General features: G+C 39.4%; 1 protein-coding gene across 10 annotated transcripts in view; it reads right to left on the bottom strand.

Annotated features, from left to right (window-relative positions):
- The window catches only part of DYNC1I1 (dynein cytoplasmic 1 intermediate chain 1), a 440,266-nt gene that overhangs the window by 101,965 nt on the left and 324,103 nt on the right, over positions 1-14,198 (bottom strand). For all 10 annotated transcript variants that reach the window (XM_035698496.2, XM_049093605.1, XM_025471296.3 and 7 more), the window contains 3 exons: positions 13,089-13,251; positions 10,991-11,090; positions 3,084-3,209 (listed from right to left, as the gene is read on the bottom strand). In XM_035698496.2, coding sequence (XP_035554389.1) covers positions 3,084-3,209; positions 10,991-11,090; positions 13,089-13,251 — 389 coding nt within the window. The remainder of the gene's footprint in view (positions 1-3,083; positions 3,210-10,990; positions 11,091-13,088; positions 13,252-14,198) is intronic.

The following is a 14,198-nucleotide window of genomic DNA, read 5'->3' as shown; positions in this document are numbered from 1 at the left end:
TTTTTCCCCCATAAATTCAAGGTCACAGACATATTCTCCATGTCCTCAAATTACTATTTTTTTCTCATCTCTCATGAAAGCTCCCATTCACTCAAATCTAATACTTTCTAAGTTGATCTTTCTAGGTATATTTGCTTATTAGCCCAAAGTAATAAGGAATTACTAAGACTTCAGGAGTTATGAAAGATATTGGTTTCTTAGATTGCTATGAGGTAAAATTCAGGTATGATGGTTAATTTTATGTGTCAACTTGGCTAGGCTATGGTACCTGGGGTTTTGGTCAAATACAAGTCTAATGTGGGTATGAACGTATTTTTTAAATGTAATTTACATTTAAACCAGTAGACTTTGAGTAAAGTAGATTATCCTCTATTATGCAGGTGGGCCTCATCCAATCAGTTTAAGGCCTTCAGAGCAAAGGCCAGTTTCCTGAAGTACCAATCCTAAACCTCTGTCTCTGTCTCTATACTCTCTATCTATATCCTATTGATTCTGTTTCTCTAGAGATGTCTAATATACCAGGGATCCTCAGAAGGGCTTTATAACGACTTCTGCTCTGCTCATTTCTTCCTTTTCCCTTTTCTTGGGAGAGGAATCAAAGCTCTTTCCCTTTCACCTTTCTGAAGCTGGTGATACATTCTACCCCCTATACTTAGGTCAGTTTAAGATAAATAATTTGATAACAGAAAATAAGTACTGAAATATATTCAGGATTTAGGTTTTCTTTTCTTTTTTTTTTTTTTAAAGATTTTATTTATTTATTCATGATAGTCACACAGAGAGAGACAGAGAGGCAGAGACACAGGCAGAGGGAGAAGCAGGCTCCATGCACCGGGAGCCCGACGTGGGATTCGATCCCGGGTCTCCAGGATCGCGCCCTGGGCCAAAGGCAGGCGCCAAACCGCTGCGCCACCCAGGGATCCCCAGGATTTAGGTTTTCATAAGATTTTGTAAATGTGTCTTTTATGAATATGAAGGGTCATTTATATGAACTGCTTATCATTTCTATCTGAGTAGCACAATCATGATTCTCAATATCTTTAAGCATGTGGTTAAATTCTGTAGCTTTTCTTTGATGCCTAGAATATCAGTGTTCACATGTTTTACACATGTTATTTAATCAACCCCAAAGTTTAAAAGTATTAGAATCCTTACTTTTCTCACAGGGAGAATGCTGAGCAAAATTTAGAACCCCTACCTGCCTCTAATCTCCAGAAGAAGTGAAGATAATAGTAGGGATTTAAGGAATACAGAGATACTTTAGTCAGCATCTTTGGTCAGATATTGAGAATACTTCTGACTTTTCTTTCTTCCTTCCTTTTCTCTCTTTCTTTCTTTTTTTTTTTTTATCAGAAGTTAATTTTCTCCCAACATACATACACTGGATCATTTAAGGGAGAAACTAATAATGAAATTAAATGTGTGTTGGTGAATTCTTCAGGAAATGATCCCAAAGATACCAAGACAAGAAAGAGGATGCTCCTTTCAATCAACACTGGTATTAACCACTGTATGATGAAATAGGTAATTTTAAAATTCCAGTTAATTCCAAACACCTTGGAAGTCTGCTTCTTCACTCAGCATTATCAGGCTCTACTAATTTCTTTACTATGCAATGCTGTGAATTTTAAGCATATTACCAAACTGTTATTGTCACAGGCTACTGATAGTATCATTTAAAAAATTAATTATGCTAAACATGTGCATTGACCAAAATAATAAAATGTGTTACCTCTCATAATTTTTAAAAATCAAAATAAGCTTTTTGTAATATCAAAATAATTTAGGTGGCACTGTTTTTCAAAAATGTGCTTCTGCTTATCCCATAGCCCTTTCAATATTTTCCTGGTAATTCGGCAAACCTCTTAAAACTGAACAAAATTAGGATTTTGTGCTTCTATGTTTACAGAAAGAGCATATCAAACTGACAAATTTGATAATCTTTAAAAAAAAAGGAAAGAAAAAACTGTTCTTATTTCAAAGGTTCAAAAAAATAAAGGTTATTTACTATGCAGATCTAGACTTCTTGTTGTTTTTAAGATAGTAAATTAGAAAAATCTGGCCAGAGTTAGAGGTTACTCAATCAGGTTGAAGCTGGGACTTTTATTCCAGCAGCTCCTGTTCCCCAAATTATATCTGATAATGTTCTCAAGTCTAAACATATTTGAGTTCAAAATGCTATTCAGCTCTTAGATAAAAAATGTCACTAAGCTTCCAAATATCGACAGATTTACCTACTCTCTTCAACTGATGTATTGACAGAGTAATCTGCCACTCTACCTCTGAATTGTAGTATTTGATGAACTAAAACTTTGAGCTGGAATGTTTGTTTTGCATTTTCCTATGCATAATCATAGGACAGGGACATTAATAAAGAGGTTGGTGTATTGGCCAGTGCAGACGCCTATTATTTAGGCAGAGTCATGGCAACGGAGCAAAGCTGAATGTGGGCAAGTATAAAACACATTTCAGCCTGTATTACATTGAATAGAAAAGAAGACAAATGTGTCAAGAGACATGAGGAGTAAAATATCCAAAACCATTTGTAATAATCTTTGCCCTCGTAAACTGAACATGGCATCTATATTTCTCAACAATTCAAGATTCATGATAAGTGTCTGCCTACATCAGCTATGAAAATATATTATCTGGAAGCAAGATGGCACCCGTAAACTTAAAATTGGCAAAATTCCATTGAACTCCCTCTCTCAGAGAGGAGGATGCTGGAAATGGTAGTGCGCTGAGGATGTCCATGTGGGTGGGCAAGCATATGTTGCTGCTAGGCAGAGGAAGTGGTACACCAGGATTTCTTCATAAGTGCGACTTCTTTATAAACTCATCCTCAGGGGGGCTGTTTTAAATAGAAAGAAAATGACACACAGTCCCCAAATGGGCTTCCTAACTGTTTGGAGAGAGTTGCCACTTTCCCCAAACATTAGGTTACTGTGGGGGAATTTCCAAAATTGTCAACAATTCCATTTTTAAACTTGTTCTTCCTCTCCACATAAGACAGATGCAAGACAGCATGGACTATATTTGGTCTAGTAGGAGACATGAGTTATTTTTACTATGCTGACTCCTACCTGACAGTGGAAGACGTATTCTGGTGTGGTTTTCTTAAACTTCATGTTCCAAACCAAGGCCACTCCATCTGGTTCATGAGGAGCATCCTCGTTGTTGTTGTAGGAAGCGACCATCAGCTCAGGGTACTGGATGGAAGAGATCACAAGGATGAATTATGTCAAGTTGACAACACGAAGGAAACTTCCTTATTCCTACACACAGACGCTATATTATGTAATCTAAATGGCACTTTCTTTTTAAGTTGTGGCATACTTATTACCAGCTACTACTTCAACCTATTGCAATCTGGTTTCTGCTTCCAATGTTCCACGTGTGCTTGCCATAGTCACCAATATCTACCATATGGACACATTACTGGACCTCTCTACATTATCTGACATTTGGACTACTCCTTTCTCCGATATTGGCTTCCATTACACCTTTCTCTCCTGATTCTCTTTCTGATCGTTCTTTTTAGTCCGTATTGGATCTCCTTCTAATACCTATCTTCAGGGTGGGGGCAGTGGGCTTTTCTCTGCCCTTTTTTGGGTCTCTGTCCATACATTCTCCTTGGGTGATCTCATCTACTCCAAAGGCTTTAATACGCATTAATATGCTGACAATGTTCAAATCTGTATCTCTAGGCTTGATATCTTTCTCAGCTGCAGATCTTTTGCATACTGGAGATATCTCCGAGCTGTCTACAGACACATCAGATGCGATGCATAAAAAAATGAGTTTGTTGCCTTCTACAAAAATCTCTTGCTCTTCTAGTGTATCCTTTTTGGAGTGTATTTCACTAACATTCACCTACCTGCCCCAATCAGACACTCCACGTTCATTTTTATTCCTCTCTCTTTCTCACCCCCATGTACTGTGTCGTTCTTCTTCCTTAATACCTTTCAAATGTATGTTTACTTTCCATCCTCAAGGTGAGGGCCTCCTAAACTAATTTGTTATCTGAATAAAGGCAAGAGCTTCCTGAATGGCTTCTGGCTTGCAGGCTTGCCAGGGCCTCCTCTCACCTACTCCACTCACTATCCTTTGTCAATATAACTTTACAAAACATACGGATGGCCACATCACTCCTCTGTTCAAAATACTTTAATGGCTCATCCTCACTTTCAATATTAAATCCAAGTCATGTAGAATCCTTTAGGATCTGTCACTCTCTAGCTCCTCTGCTCAATCTCTTACCAACCATCCATCCTCCGCCCCCCACCTAGTACTCGAAACCCAGCCTCATGGGCTAGTTCTGAGCCTCCCAGGTATAGCCTCTGTGACTAGGAGTTTAATCCTCAATCTTATTGGAATGCCTCTTTTGTGTTGTTTCTAACATTAACTCAGGCATCAAATCCTCCAGACAATTCTAACCATCCATCACCCCTCCTTCCCTCTCATTGGTTCCTTTAGCATTATCTGCGTTCCTCCATTAAAGCACTTGTCAAATTATGCTATGATTTTTTTCCCACCTGTGTGTCTTACTAGTCTATAAGCTCTCCGAGTGTAGGGATTTATTTTAATTAACTTCTACATCTAGTATAACTCCTAGCACATAATCAATTTGTGTCGAAATCTGCTGAAATACAAATGGTCCTTTTTAGTGACTCTGTGCTCAGTAGAAAGACCTTATATTTGATCCTTAATTGTCAAATAATGCCAACAACTAGAGGCATAAGTGCAAGAACCACAACCAGTAAAATAATGACTCTAAAGTGAATAGAAATACCTACTTACCCTCTGTGCTGTGTATTTAATTAAACAAACTGGGGAGGAATCTTGTGGGGAGTATTTATGAGTTAGAATGCATTTCATGAAAATGCCATTCCTACCTGGCATTCCCATGAGGTAGCCCCATTAACAATAGCATCAGGATTATAGTATACCATCTCACTCTTTGCTCATAGATAGCTTATTTTTTTCCTTCTTTTTTGCTATGCTATATACATATTTAACAGAAGATGGCCCTTATAAATTATGAAACCTCAACTTTTTTTTCTATCGAAAATGATTAAACCTGAGTCTTCTGGGTGGTTTAATTCATTTATTCAGCAGTCTCGACTTAAGAAAGCTGCAGGGAGTTACAACTTGCTGGTTGATGCAGAGGAAGTATAATCCTACAACAAGACACATGTATGTGGCCACCAGGGGAAGTAATCATTCTTTATTAGAAAACGCTCCTCAGTGGCTGAATCAAAAGCCCATTAGGAAAGGCCTTTGATTCAAAGCCCATTCAAAGAAACTAATATCCAGATAAACACAGAAGTCTCCAGACTGTCCATCTGAAGTTTAACTATGTCACATGTGAAAGGCAACTCTATAAACATCAACACCCCTACCATAGTGGCCAATGAGCAGCCAGATGTGTCTGGAATAATATCCCACAGCTTCACATCTGGGTCTCATCGTTGGCTCCCACTTGTAGCTTTTCTTTTTTCCATTAAAAAAATAGTTGAAATTATTTGGCTTTAAAATCTCCTTTTGTAAATAGGGAGAGTTTTAGTAAAGTACCAGGGAAATGCCTTTGGCATTATTTCTATAACTGGCATCATAAATCCTAAAGATACTGATTTAACTCCTATCTCATGCAAGTTTTTCTGATTTCAAAGTCTCCTCATGTCTTTTTCCATTGTTTGTTTGAATATGACTAGTCATATTTTCTTATTCTCAAGTGAAAAGTAAATCTCTGAACAATTATTTAAATCCTGAATATTAAAATTATGACTTTTGAAGGGAATATGAACAGTTATGAAGTTAATAATTACTCATCAGGTTGGATTATCCAACCTTTAACCTAGGAGAATTTTACCTGAAAATAACCAGATATTCTCTCAAGCTGTTTGTTCTTACAGAGAAGTAAAATTTGACATTTATCAAAGATGAAGAAATCAACATGTTTTTAGTGCCCACTGTGTGCCAGACACTGAGCTTGGTGATACATTAACTCATTTGGTCCTTGCAAAAGTTGAAGTGGTTTTCCCACTTTCTACAGATGAAGAAGCCAAGGGTCTCAGGATAAGTAACTTGTTCTGAGTTATGTTGCTAATAAATGAAGAAGTGAGAGCCTTACTTGAAGTCTGTTTGGCTTCAAAAGTCATGTCCCTTCCAGTCCACTGTGGTGTGTGTCCAGTGCCTCCTATGCATATTTAAGGTGCTGTGCCAGGTGAAATGTGGGACAAGAGTGTCAAGAGTTACCTGCTTTGCTCTATAGGAACTCGTCCTGAAGGAGAGGGAGGTAAGACACACGTATGCATAACTATAATGCAAACATAAAGGCAGGACATGATACATGCTAAGGTGGAAGTGTTAACAAGCTTCCTTAAAAGTACAGAGGAGAAGAGAACCAGTTTAGTTGGGATGGGTGTGGAAGGGAAAGAAACTGGAAAGGACTTCTAAGAAGAAATGCGACATGCATTGGGCCTTGTCAGTGGGTAGGTTATCGGGAGAGAAGAGGTGGGGAATTGGACAAAGGTACCAATATGACTGCTGGAGATTCATCTGGGCTATCTGTCCAGTTCATAGTGATTCTCCCACCTTTGGAGATTACCTCAATACACAGGTATCTAACTTCTCAGGGACAGTTAGTTCACTGCAGGGTTGATACGTGACCCAGAGCAAATCACATCTTCCGAACAGCCTATTGCACATTTTGAACTGAGACACAGAACTTGTGGGCTGGCAAGTGAGTCAAGTTATGACAGCATCCTGTTGGTGGGATCCCTCAAGTGGCCCAGACTTGTACTCTTCCTGAGTCCCTGTTCTTCATCTTTTCCATGGATTCCCTAAGCATGCTAGAGCCTCTCCAATAAATCTCCTTTTTTGCTTATGCTAGCCAGAGGTAAAGTCTTCTTAACTAAATGCAGTATACAGCATGTTCAGGAGACTTCAGCTTGTAGCATTTGGCTGAGAGGGAGGTTATATGAAGTTGTAAACAAGAAGAAAGGGCTGGAAATGCCTCAGCATCGTCACAGAGGTTACTAAGTACAGGCTGATGATTTTAGACTTCACTCTGGGGATGGCAGAAGTTATATTCAGCAACTACTACTACTACTGCTACTACTGCTTTCACTATGATGTCACATTTATTGAAACCTTTTTACATACTAGACATTTTTAAAGTCCTACTGCCATAAATACATTAACTCATATAATACAATAAGCATGTGAGCTAGGTATTATTATTATTATCATTTTATGAATGAGGAAGGTGAAGCAAAGACAAGCCAGGTGTGATAGTGAGAGTTGATAAGTAATCTTTACAAATATTAATCTGATCAAAGTACTTATAATGACTCAACAGTATAGAGATTGGAGGTAGAAAGATCAATTAGGAAGCCATCCTCTAATATAAGGAAGAAGTAGAGGGCATGGCATAAAGTCAGGGTCAAATCCACGTTAGTGGGTTTGCATTGGTGTCTACAGGAGTCTTCTTGTTACTGTAAATTTGATTGGATGTGGAAATTAAATGAACTATCAAAGATTACTCAGCTTTGTATGCTGGGTGATTGCAAGGTTGGAGGATGCAATTTCCATGTAAGGGGACAGTATATGGTAGGTGTAAGGTCATGAGTGTGGTTTTATAAAGTCTGGAAGAGCTGTCATGTGTTATGTGGATAGTATTATTGACTCACACTGTTCAACTACAGTCACTGAATGGCAGAGCTGACATAATCCCAAGTGGCCCAGTTTCTTCCAGGGAATAATGTTTGGTGGATATTTGGCACACATTGCAAAGTTTAAGTGTTCTTCTAGAAGCCCAGAAGAGCAAAGTGAAGATATGCAGAAATCTTACAGTTTATTTCTTTTTCTCCCCTCTGTTCCACTCAGGTAAAACACCGTAGGCATACATGCCACTTCTATACTCCAAAACTGTGCCTCTCTTTTTCTTTCAATATTATTGAAAATTCAATATTATTTTCAATATTCAATATTTCAATATTATTGAATTGAATCTAGATTCATTCAGAAGTCTTCATCCCATAAGCATATAAACCTGGTCCTTTGAACCTCATAAAAAGGTTATGATGTAGGAGCTGAGGGTTCTAATTCCTTTTTCTTTTGTTCTTTTTCTTTCTTTTTAAGTAGTCTCCATGACCAGTGTGGGGCTTGAACTCAATGACCCGGATATCAAGAGTCACATGCCCTACTAACTAAGCCACCCAGCTGTCCCTCCAATTCCTCTTTCTCATGCTCTATATAAAATATGCTTTTTCAGAATTGCAAATCTTTCCCTATAGAGTAGATGAGCAGGTTACACAAAAATGGTGAAAAGTAAATGTGGTTTCTCCATGGTAGAGTTTTTGCCCTTTACAGTTTCAGTTCTTGCAAAAAAAAGAAAAAAAAAAAAAAAAAAAACCTCCATCACACAGAACCCTTTGTGGAAATAAATCCATCCGTGGTCAATATGGCCATCAGAGACTGTGGCTAGGCTGGGACCGGCCCCACAGATGCTGGCCCTCCCAACTCCTCCGGGAGCTTTATCAACTGCCTTGGGAACACAGTAGAAGTTGCCTTTGAGAAATGTGTCAGATAAGGTTCCTGTGTAATTTCCAGACTCTGAACAAGTGAACAAGCCGAGCTAAGTGTTTCCTCAGGCTTGGATCTAATTTCTGTGCGTACACCCGAGAATGCTCACAGACCACCCACACACTGGCGGGAAGTGGCTGGGCCAGCCCTGCTTACATTACTCTCTGCATGATCATGCACTGCATGCTCTGTTGTTTGAATGTAAAAGGAGGTTCGAGAGGAGAGAACACTGGCCCACTTGGTGGCTGATGACAGTCCGGTTGTGAAGGATTATGCTCCTCTTCAAACGAGCAAAAGAAAAAAAAGAGAGAGACAAACCGAAGAAACACACTCTTAACTAGAGAGAACGCACTGATGATTCCCAGAAGGGGGATGCGGGGAAATCGGTGACGGGGATTAAGAGTACACTCATCATGATGAGCACTGAGTCATGTACAGAATGGCTGAATCACTATAGTGTACACCTGAAAGTAATATAACATTGTATGTTAACTATACTGGAATTAAAATGAAAAACTTAATTAAAATGAAGGAAAGGAGGTTCAAGAGGAGAGAACACCAGCCCACTTGGTGGCTGATGAGAGTCCGGTTGTGAGGGATTACACTCCTCTTCAGTTTTCCTATACCCCAGTAGGATAAAATGGGGCTCTTCACATCATCTGTTTGACACTCTGCCTAGAATACACCCTTCTCCCCTCCAATTGCCTAAATCCCTGGCTTCCAGAGACAGATCCCGACCTCCACTGACCTCTGAAAGCACAAGCCATCTGCACCCTATCATTTGGCACTTATAACCTCTCTTGGTTTCAGATTCATGAGTCTGCTGTGAAGGGCAACGTCAAGGAGAATATGCCCTGAAGTGCCAAAAGACTTGAGTTTAAATCCCCACACTACCACATCCTAGCTGAGTTTTAGCAAGTTGCTTAGCTTCTCCGAGGCTTAATTTCCTCAGCTGCCCAATGGAGATCCTAAAGGCTGTTGTCTTGTCTGAGGCACTAGGCCAAAATGTGATAATGCCTTCAGAGCAGTTGGCACAGCCCTGAGCATAAGAAACACAAATTGAGAGCTAGCCATGATCACTGTTCCCTATAAGAACATACACTGTCAGAAAGCAGAAGCTATGCTGCACATAAATGTCCAGAATGTATCATTCTGATTTTCCTCATTGCTATTATGTCATTGTCACTGCAGGAAGGAACATAGAATGGAGGTTATGAACATGGGCTCAGAGGTCAGACCACCTGGGTTCAAACTCTGGCCACCCGAAAACTGGGCTCTGAGGCTTTGTGCATATTATTTAGCTGCTCTGTGCTGGGTAATTTGTCAGGTAGTTGAGTTGGCTCTTTAGCAAGGTGACTTTTAGTAAATTTGCCACTTTCACTGTGAATACCACACTAAGTAGTATAGACTTTTATTCTTAGAGGCAACAGGGAGTTTTAATCCAGGTAGTGGAGTGATCAGAGAAATGTGATCTCTGCATTTAGAAAGATTATTTGGCTAGGCGTCCAGGGGGAACAGCACAAACATGGATATAGAGAAACTATCAAGAAGGTTAGCAATACTACAGGTATAAGGTGATAAATATGAGTGGGGAAATGGACAGTCTTGGTGAAAGGCTGGATCTAGGAGATGAGGGGGAGAAAGTTGGTAATGTTAATGATGAAAGTTCTGCTTTAGGCCCTTGGGTATATTGTGATGTCTTAGAGAGAATGCAGTAGGAAAAAAAAATTGGATATGCGAAAATAGTAAATTGGTGATTGCAGATTCTATTAGACACTTGGGTGGATCTGTCTGGTGCACAAAATGGAATTCAAGAGGGGGATGGGTGGGTGATAGAAACAGGCTGCCACACTGTGCCTTAATCCATAGAATTGGTAAAGGTATTCCACAGAGAGCATCCTGGGAGGAAGAGTAGAGGTTGATGGCACAACCCCATGGACCATAGGAGTGGAAGAGAAAAATGAAGCTTTGGAGAAGTCTGAGAAGTAGTAGAGAGTAAAGCTGTAGAACTCGATGGAAGGGTATTGTTTTTAGAATAGGAGGTCAACTAGGTTGGATGACAAAGAAGTCAAGGTGGATGAAGGCTTAATTAAAAACAGCCACAGGATTTGATGTGTGGGAAATCACTGGTGACCTTAATGACAGCAGTTTTATAGACAGGATGGCCTGGCTCCTTGTCTGGTGCCTAGCACATGGCAAGTACTCAGTGCATATGAATAACAGAATGCAAAATTTAAACTGAAAGCTCAGTAAAATGAGAAAGAGAGCCAACAGGCATAGAAGAAAATTGTAGGCTAGTAAACACATGTAAAGTAGTGGAGAAAAAACTCTCATTTTTTGAAAAAATACAAATGCCATGAGAACACAGCCCAGTTTGCTCCATCCCAGCAATAATTCTTACCTGGAGAGACCAGTCCATACAAGTGACTACTCGATGCTTGGACCAATGCTCATCGTAGAACTGACGATTGAAAGAAAGGTTGGCTCCAGCCTGGACATCCCTAAAAGGGTTTAAACATAAAAAACAAATACGATCTTCAGAATAGGACTTTATCTCTGCTGCTCATATTGAAAGAATAAGATGGCAAGAGCATGGCACATAATACTTTCTGAGGCCAAAGCTTCAATTTATATAGTAAACTCTGATTATAAATCAATGAACTAATTGTGGTCTCCTTTATGAAAAGCTCTCCCTAGCCTCACCCAGGAAAGATTTCCATGTATTGCTTCAAAGCTGGGATGAAATTTCAAGTAACTTTTAGGTTCTCATCTTGACCAGTCCCTAAAGCATTCCCTTCCTCCTAGAAAGTTCTATCTTGAAGCAGCACTAGAAATCTCCTAGCTATCAAGAGAGCACAGCACACACTGAGATTCTTTGATATCCTATCTGTATCACCTTACCTAGCCTTAGACCAGAGATGATACACACGTTTCTATTTACCTATCATTTCTGATTGACCTATCATTTCTGGCAGTAATGCTGCCTCCCTGCTCAACAGCAAGTGGTAAGTTTTATCACAAGTCAGCCTTAGTGGAGAGTGCAGGATTCATCAAATATATTAGATACTTAACATAGACCCCAACAGCATCTGGGGCTGAGTTACTTGGCTGTTACTCAACTGGCCATAGAACCTCCTTTGAAGAACTCTGCAGTGGTCATGCATTTGCTCCGTAAGACTACGTGCAAATTGAGTAATGCTTGTTCTGCGCCAGCAGCTTTTAGATTTGCATAAAAAGCTGCCTACATTTCTTGGACTTCTGTTCAGGAATTCTTCCACTCTCACCTTTCTTCTGTTCATTTGCTTCATCCCGTTGATACTTGTACCCTGTATCACTTGTCTTCAACAGCTCTTGTTCAGATGGTGACTTGGCTCCAGACTATTTGCTTGGGCTCCAATCGGCTGACTTAGGATTTTTTTTTCTCTACTAACTCTTCTTCACCTCCGCCACCGCACACTCAGGCAAGAGGTACACACACCCAAGTAACTGCCAGGCACCCAGAGGGAAGTGTGACCCAGAAAATCAACTAAGCCATAGAGTAATAGCCTTTTCAAAAAAATAAATAAAGCACCTCAAAACATGTATATTCAAAACACTACTGTCTCTTTAAAATAGTCTAATGATGCTGCCAACTGGTCAGAACATTTTTGGAACCCACTTTTGAAACTATTTTTGGAGTCTCTGTTACATTCTCTTGAGCATCCTCAATGATAATACATTGTCTTTTGAGAATTGTATTTGAATTTTAGAAATAGTAAAAAGTCAAGTCTGATGAATAAGGCAGGTGATCTTACCTTTTCATATTTTTCTTGGCCAAAAGAAATCTGTGGTGTAAACTGGCTAGATTTATTTCTTACAAAGCTCACAAAGAACCTCCTAATATCTCCATGGTGATGGTTGACTGCCCCAGCCTTTCATAATATATACATTTAGAGAAAGTCACTGGGGGTCATTTGCTTTTTTGATTAGTTTTTGTTTTATCTTTAAATATATTCTGCCACACGAGTGTCCTATAAGACATATACATATATGTTCATGGTATCAAAAAGACGAGAAGGTTTGCAGTCTCTGTTATTCGTTCTCCACATCAGTGGAAGGGTCCCATATCTCATGTTCATTTTGTTCAGCTTCCTGTTTGCTTAGACATCAAAAATGTATCTACTGGATAAAACACAAATCTCCTTTGCTGCTTATAGGAATGTTTTCTCAGAGGACAACGTACGTGACTCTGCCAGTCTCTATCACCTGGACCGCTCCCCAGATATCAAGTTCAAAAGCATTTCACGGAAGCACATGATAATTACAGGGAAGCGCTAAGCCAGAAGTTATAACCAAAGCCCTTAGTCAAAGCTGTTCAGCAAGATCAACCCTGGAATTTCATCCTCCTCTGATTTGTTCGGTTTGGGATTTGCCTAGTCAATACGTAAGTGAATTTAGGCTCAACAATAATTTATTGCCATGTTGTTGTTGTTTTTTTTTAATGCACACAAGAAACTAACCCATCTTTTTCCTCTAACTCCCGACCGCTGTAGTCAAAGAAGATGTCAGAGTCTTCTGCTAGCGCTCTTTCAATTACCCGGATTGTCCGATCAAAAAAGATGAGAAACTCCTCTGAATGAAGAATCTGCTGTTTCTCTTCCTCTGTCAGCTCTCGTGGTGGGGCTTTTACAGTAAAAGAGATTGTTAGGAAAGAGAAAAAGGACAATGAAAACATTTCAAGAGGAATCCAACCTTGAAAGAGGCTACTTACCAAAGGAGTGCTCAGACGGTGAAATAAAGCATTGTCAATATTTATTCTGAATTATTCCTAAATTCATACCAAAGGTTTTTGCGGATGACTCCCCTGCTAACTTTACAAAAAGATTTCCTATCTGGACTAATTGCTATTTCAGAGTCACAAAAGATGACACATGAAAATAGACTGGTGTTTTTTAGCAACCAGTTCTGAATGTTACCCTCTTTAAGAACTCAACCTGAAAGTTCAAATAGTACACAGTAGAAAAAAATCTATAAAACTATGTATATTGGATATTACTTGAAGCTGCACATATGAAATCATTCAGAACTATCTATAATATGATCTGAGTAACACCTTTCCTCGCTTTCCTGGACACATTCACTTTATTTTAGATGGTTTGTTGGTAAGGCTGACTGACACTTATCCACTCAAAACCTGAAACATATCTTTCCAAACCCACTTTCACCTGAGATATCTTCTACTTTTAAGAACACATGGAACAAATACACGATTCTATTAAGACACCTTGAAATTGTTTTTATGCCTTTCTTTTCTAGCAAGATTAATCTTATTAAACTAAATTTGAAGATACAAAAGTAGGCAAAGAGAGATTAAGTAATGAGGAGAGTGTCACAGTGTCTGAAAGTCACAGCTCACCTCGGAGTCACCATTAGGAACTCCCCCAGACTGAGAAGCCCTCAAGCATAGAAACTGTCAGCTAAACCTCTGTGGTTCTTCAGGAACCCCAGTTCAACTAACTCCCTTGCAAAGAGCATTCAGTAGATATTTGATGGATTACTTTCTGTAGGACCAGAAGTTCCAGGAGTGTAAGGGACAGGGGGAGGGTAGTGCAGTGCAATCAGTGCCTGAG

The sequence above is a fragment of the Canis lupus genome, chromosome 14, assembly GCF_003254725.2.
Source record: "Canis lupus dingo isolate Sandy chromosome 14, ASM325472v2, whole genome shotgun sequence".
Taxonomy (NCBI): Eukaryota; Metazoa; Chordata; class Mammalia; order Carnivora; family Canidae; genus Canis; species Canis lupus.
This window is presented reverse-complemented; position numbering and strand designations above follow the sequence as displayed.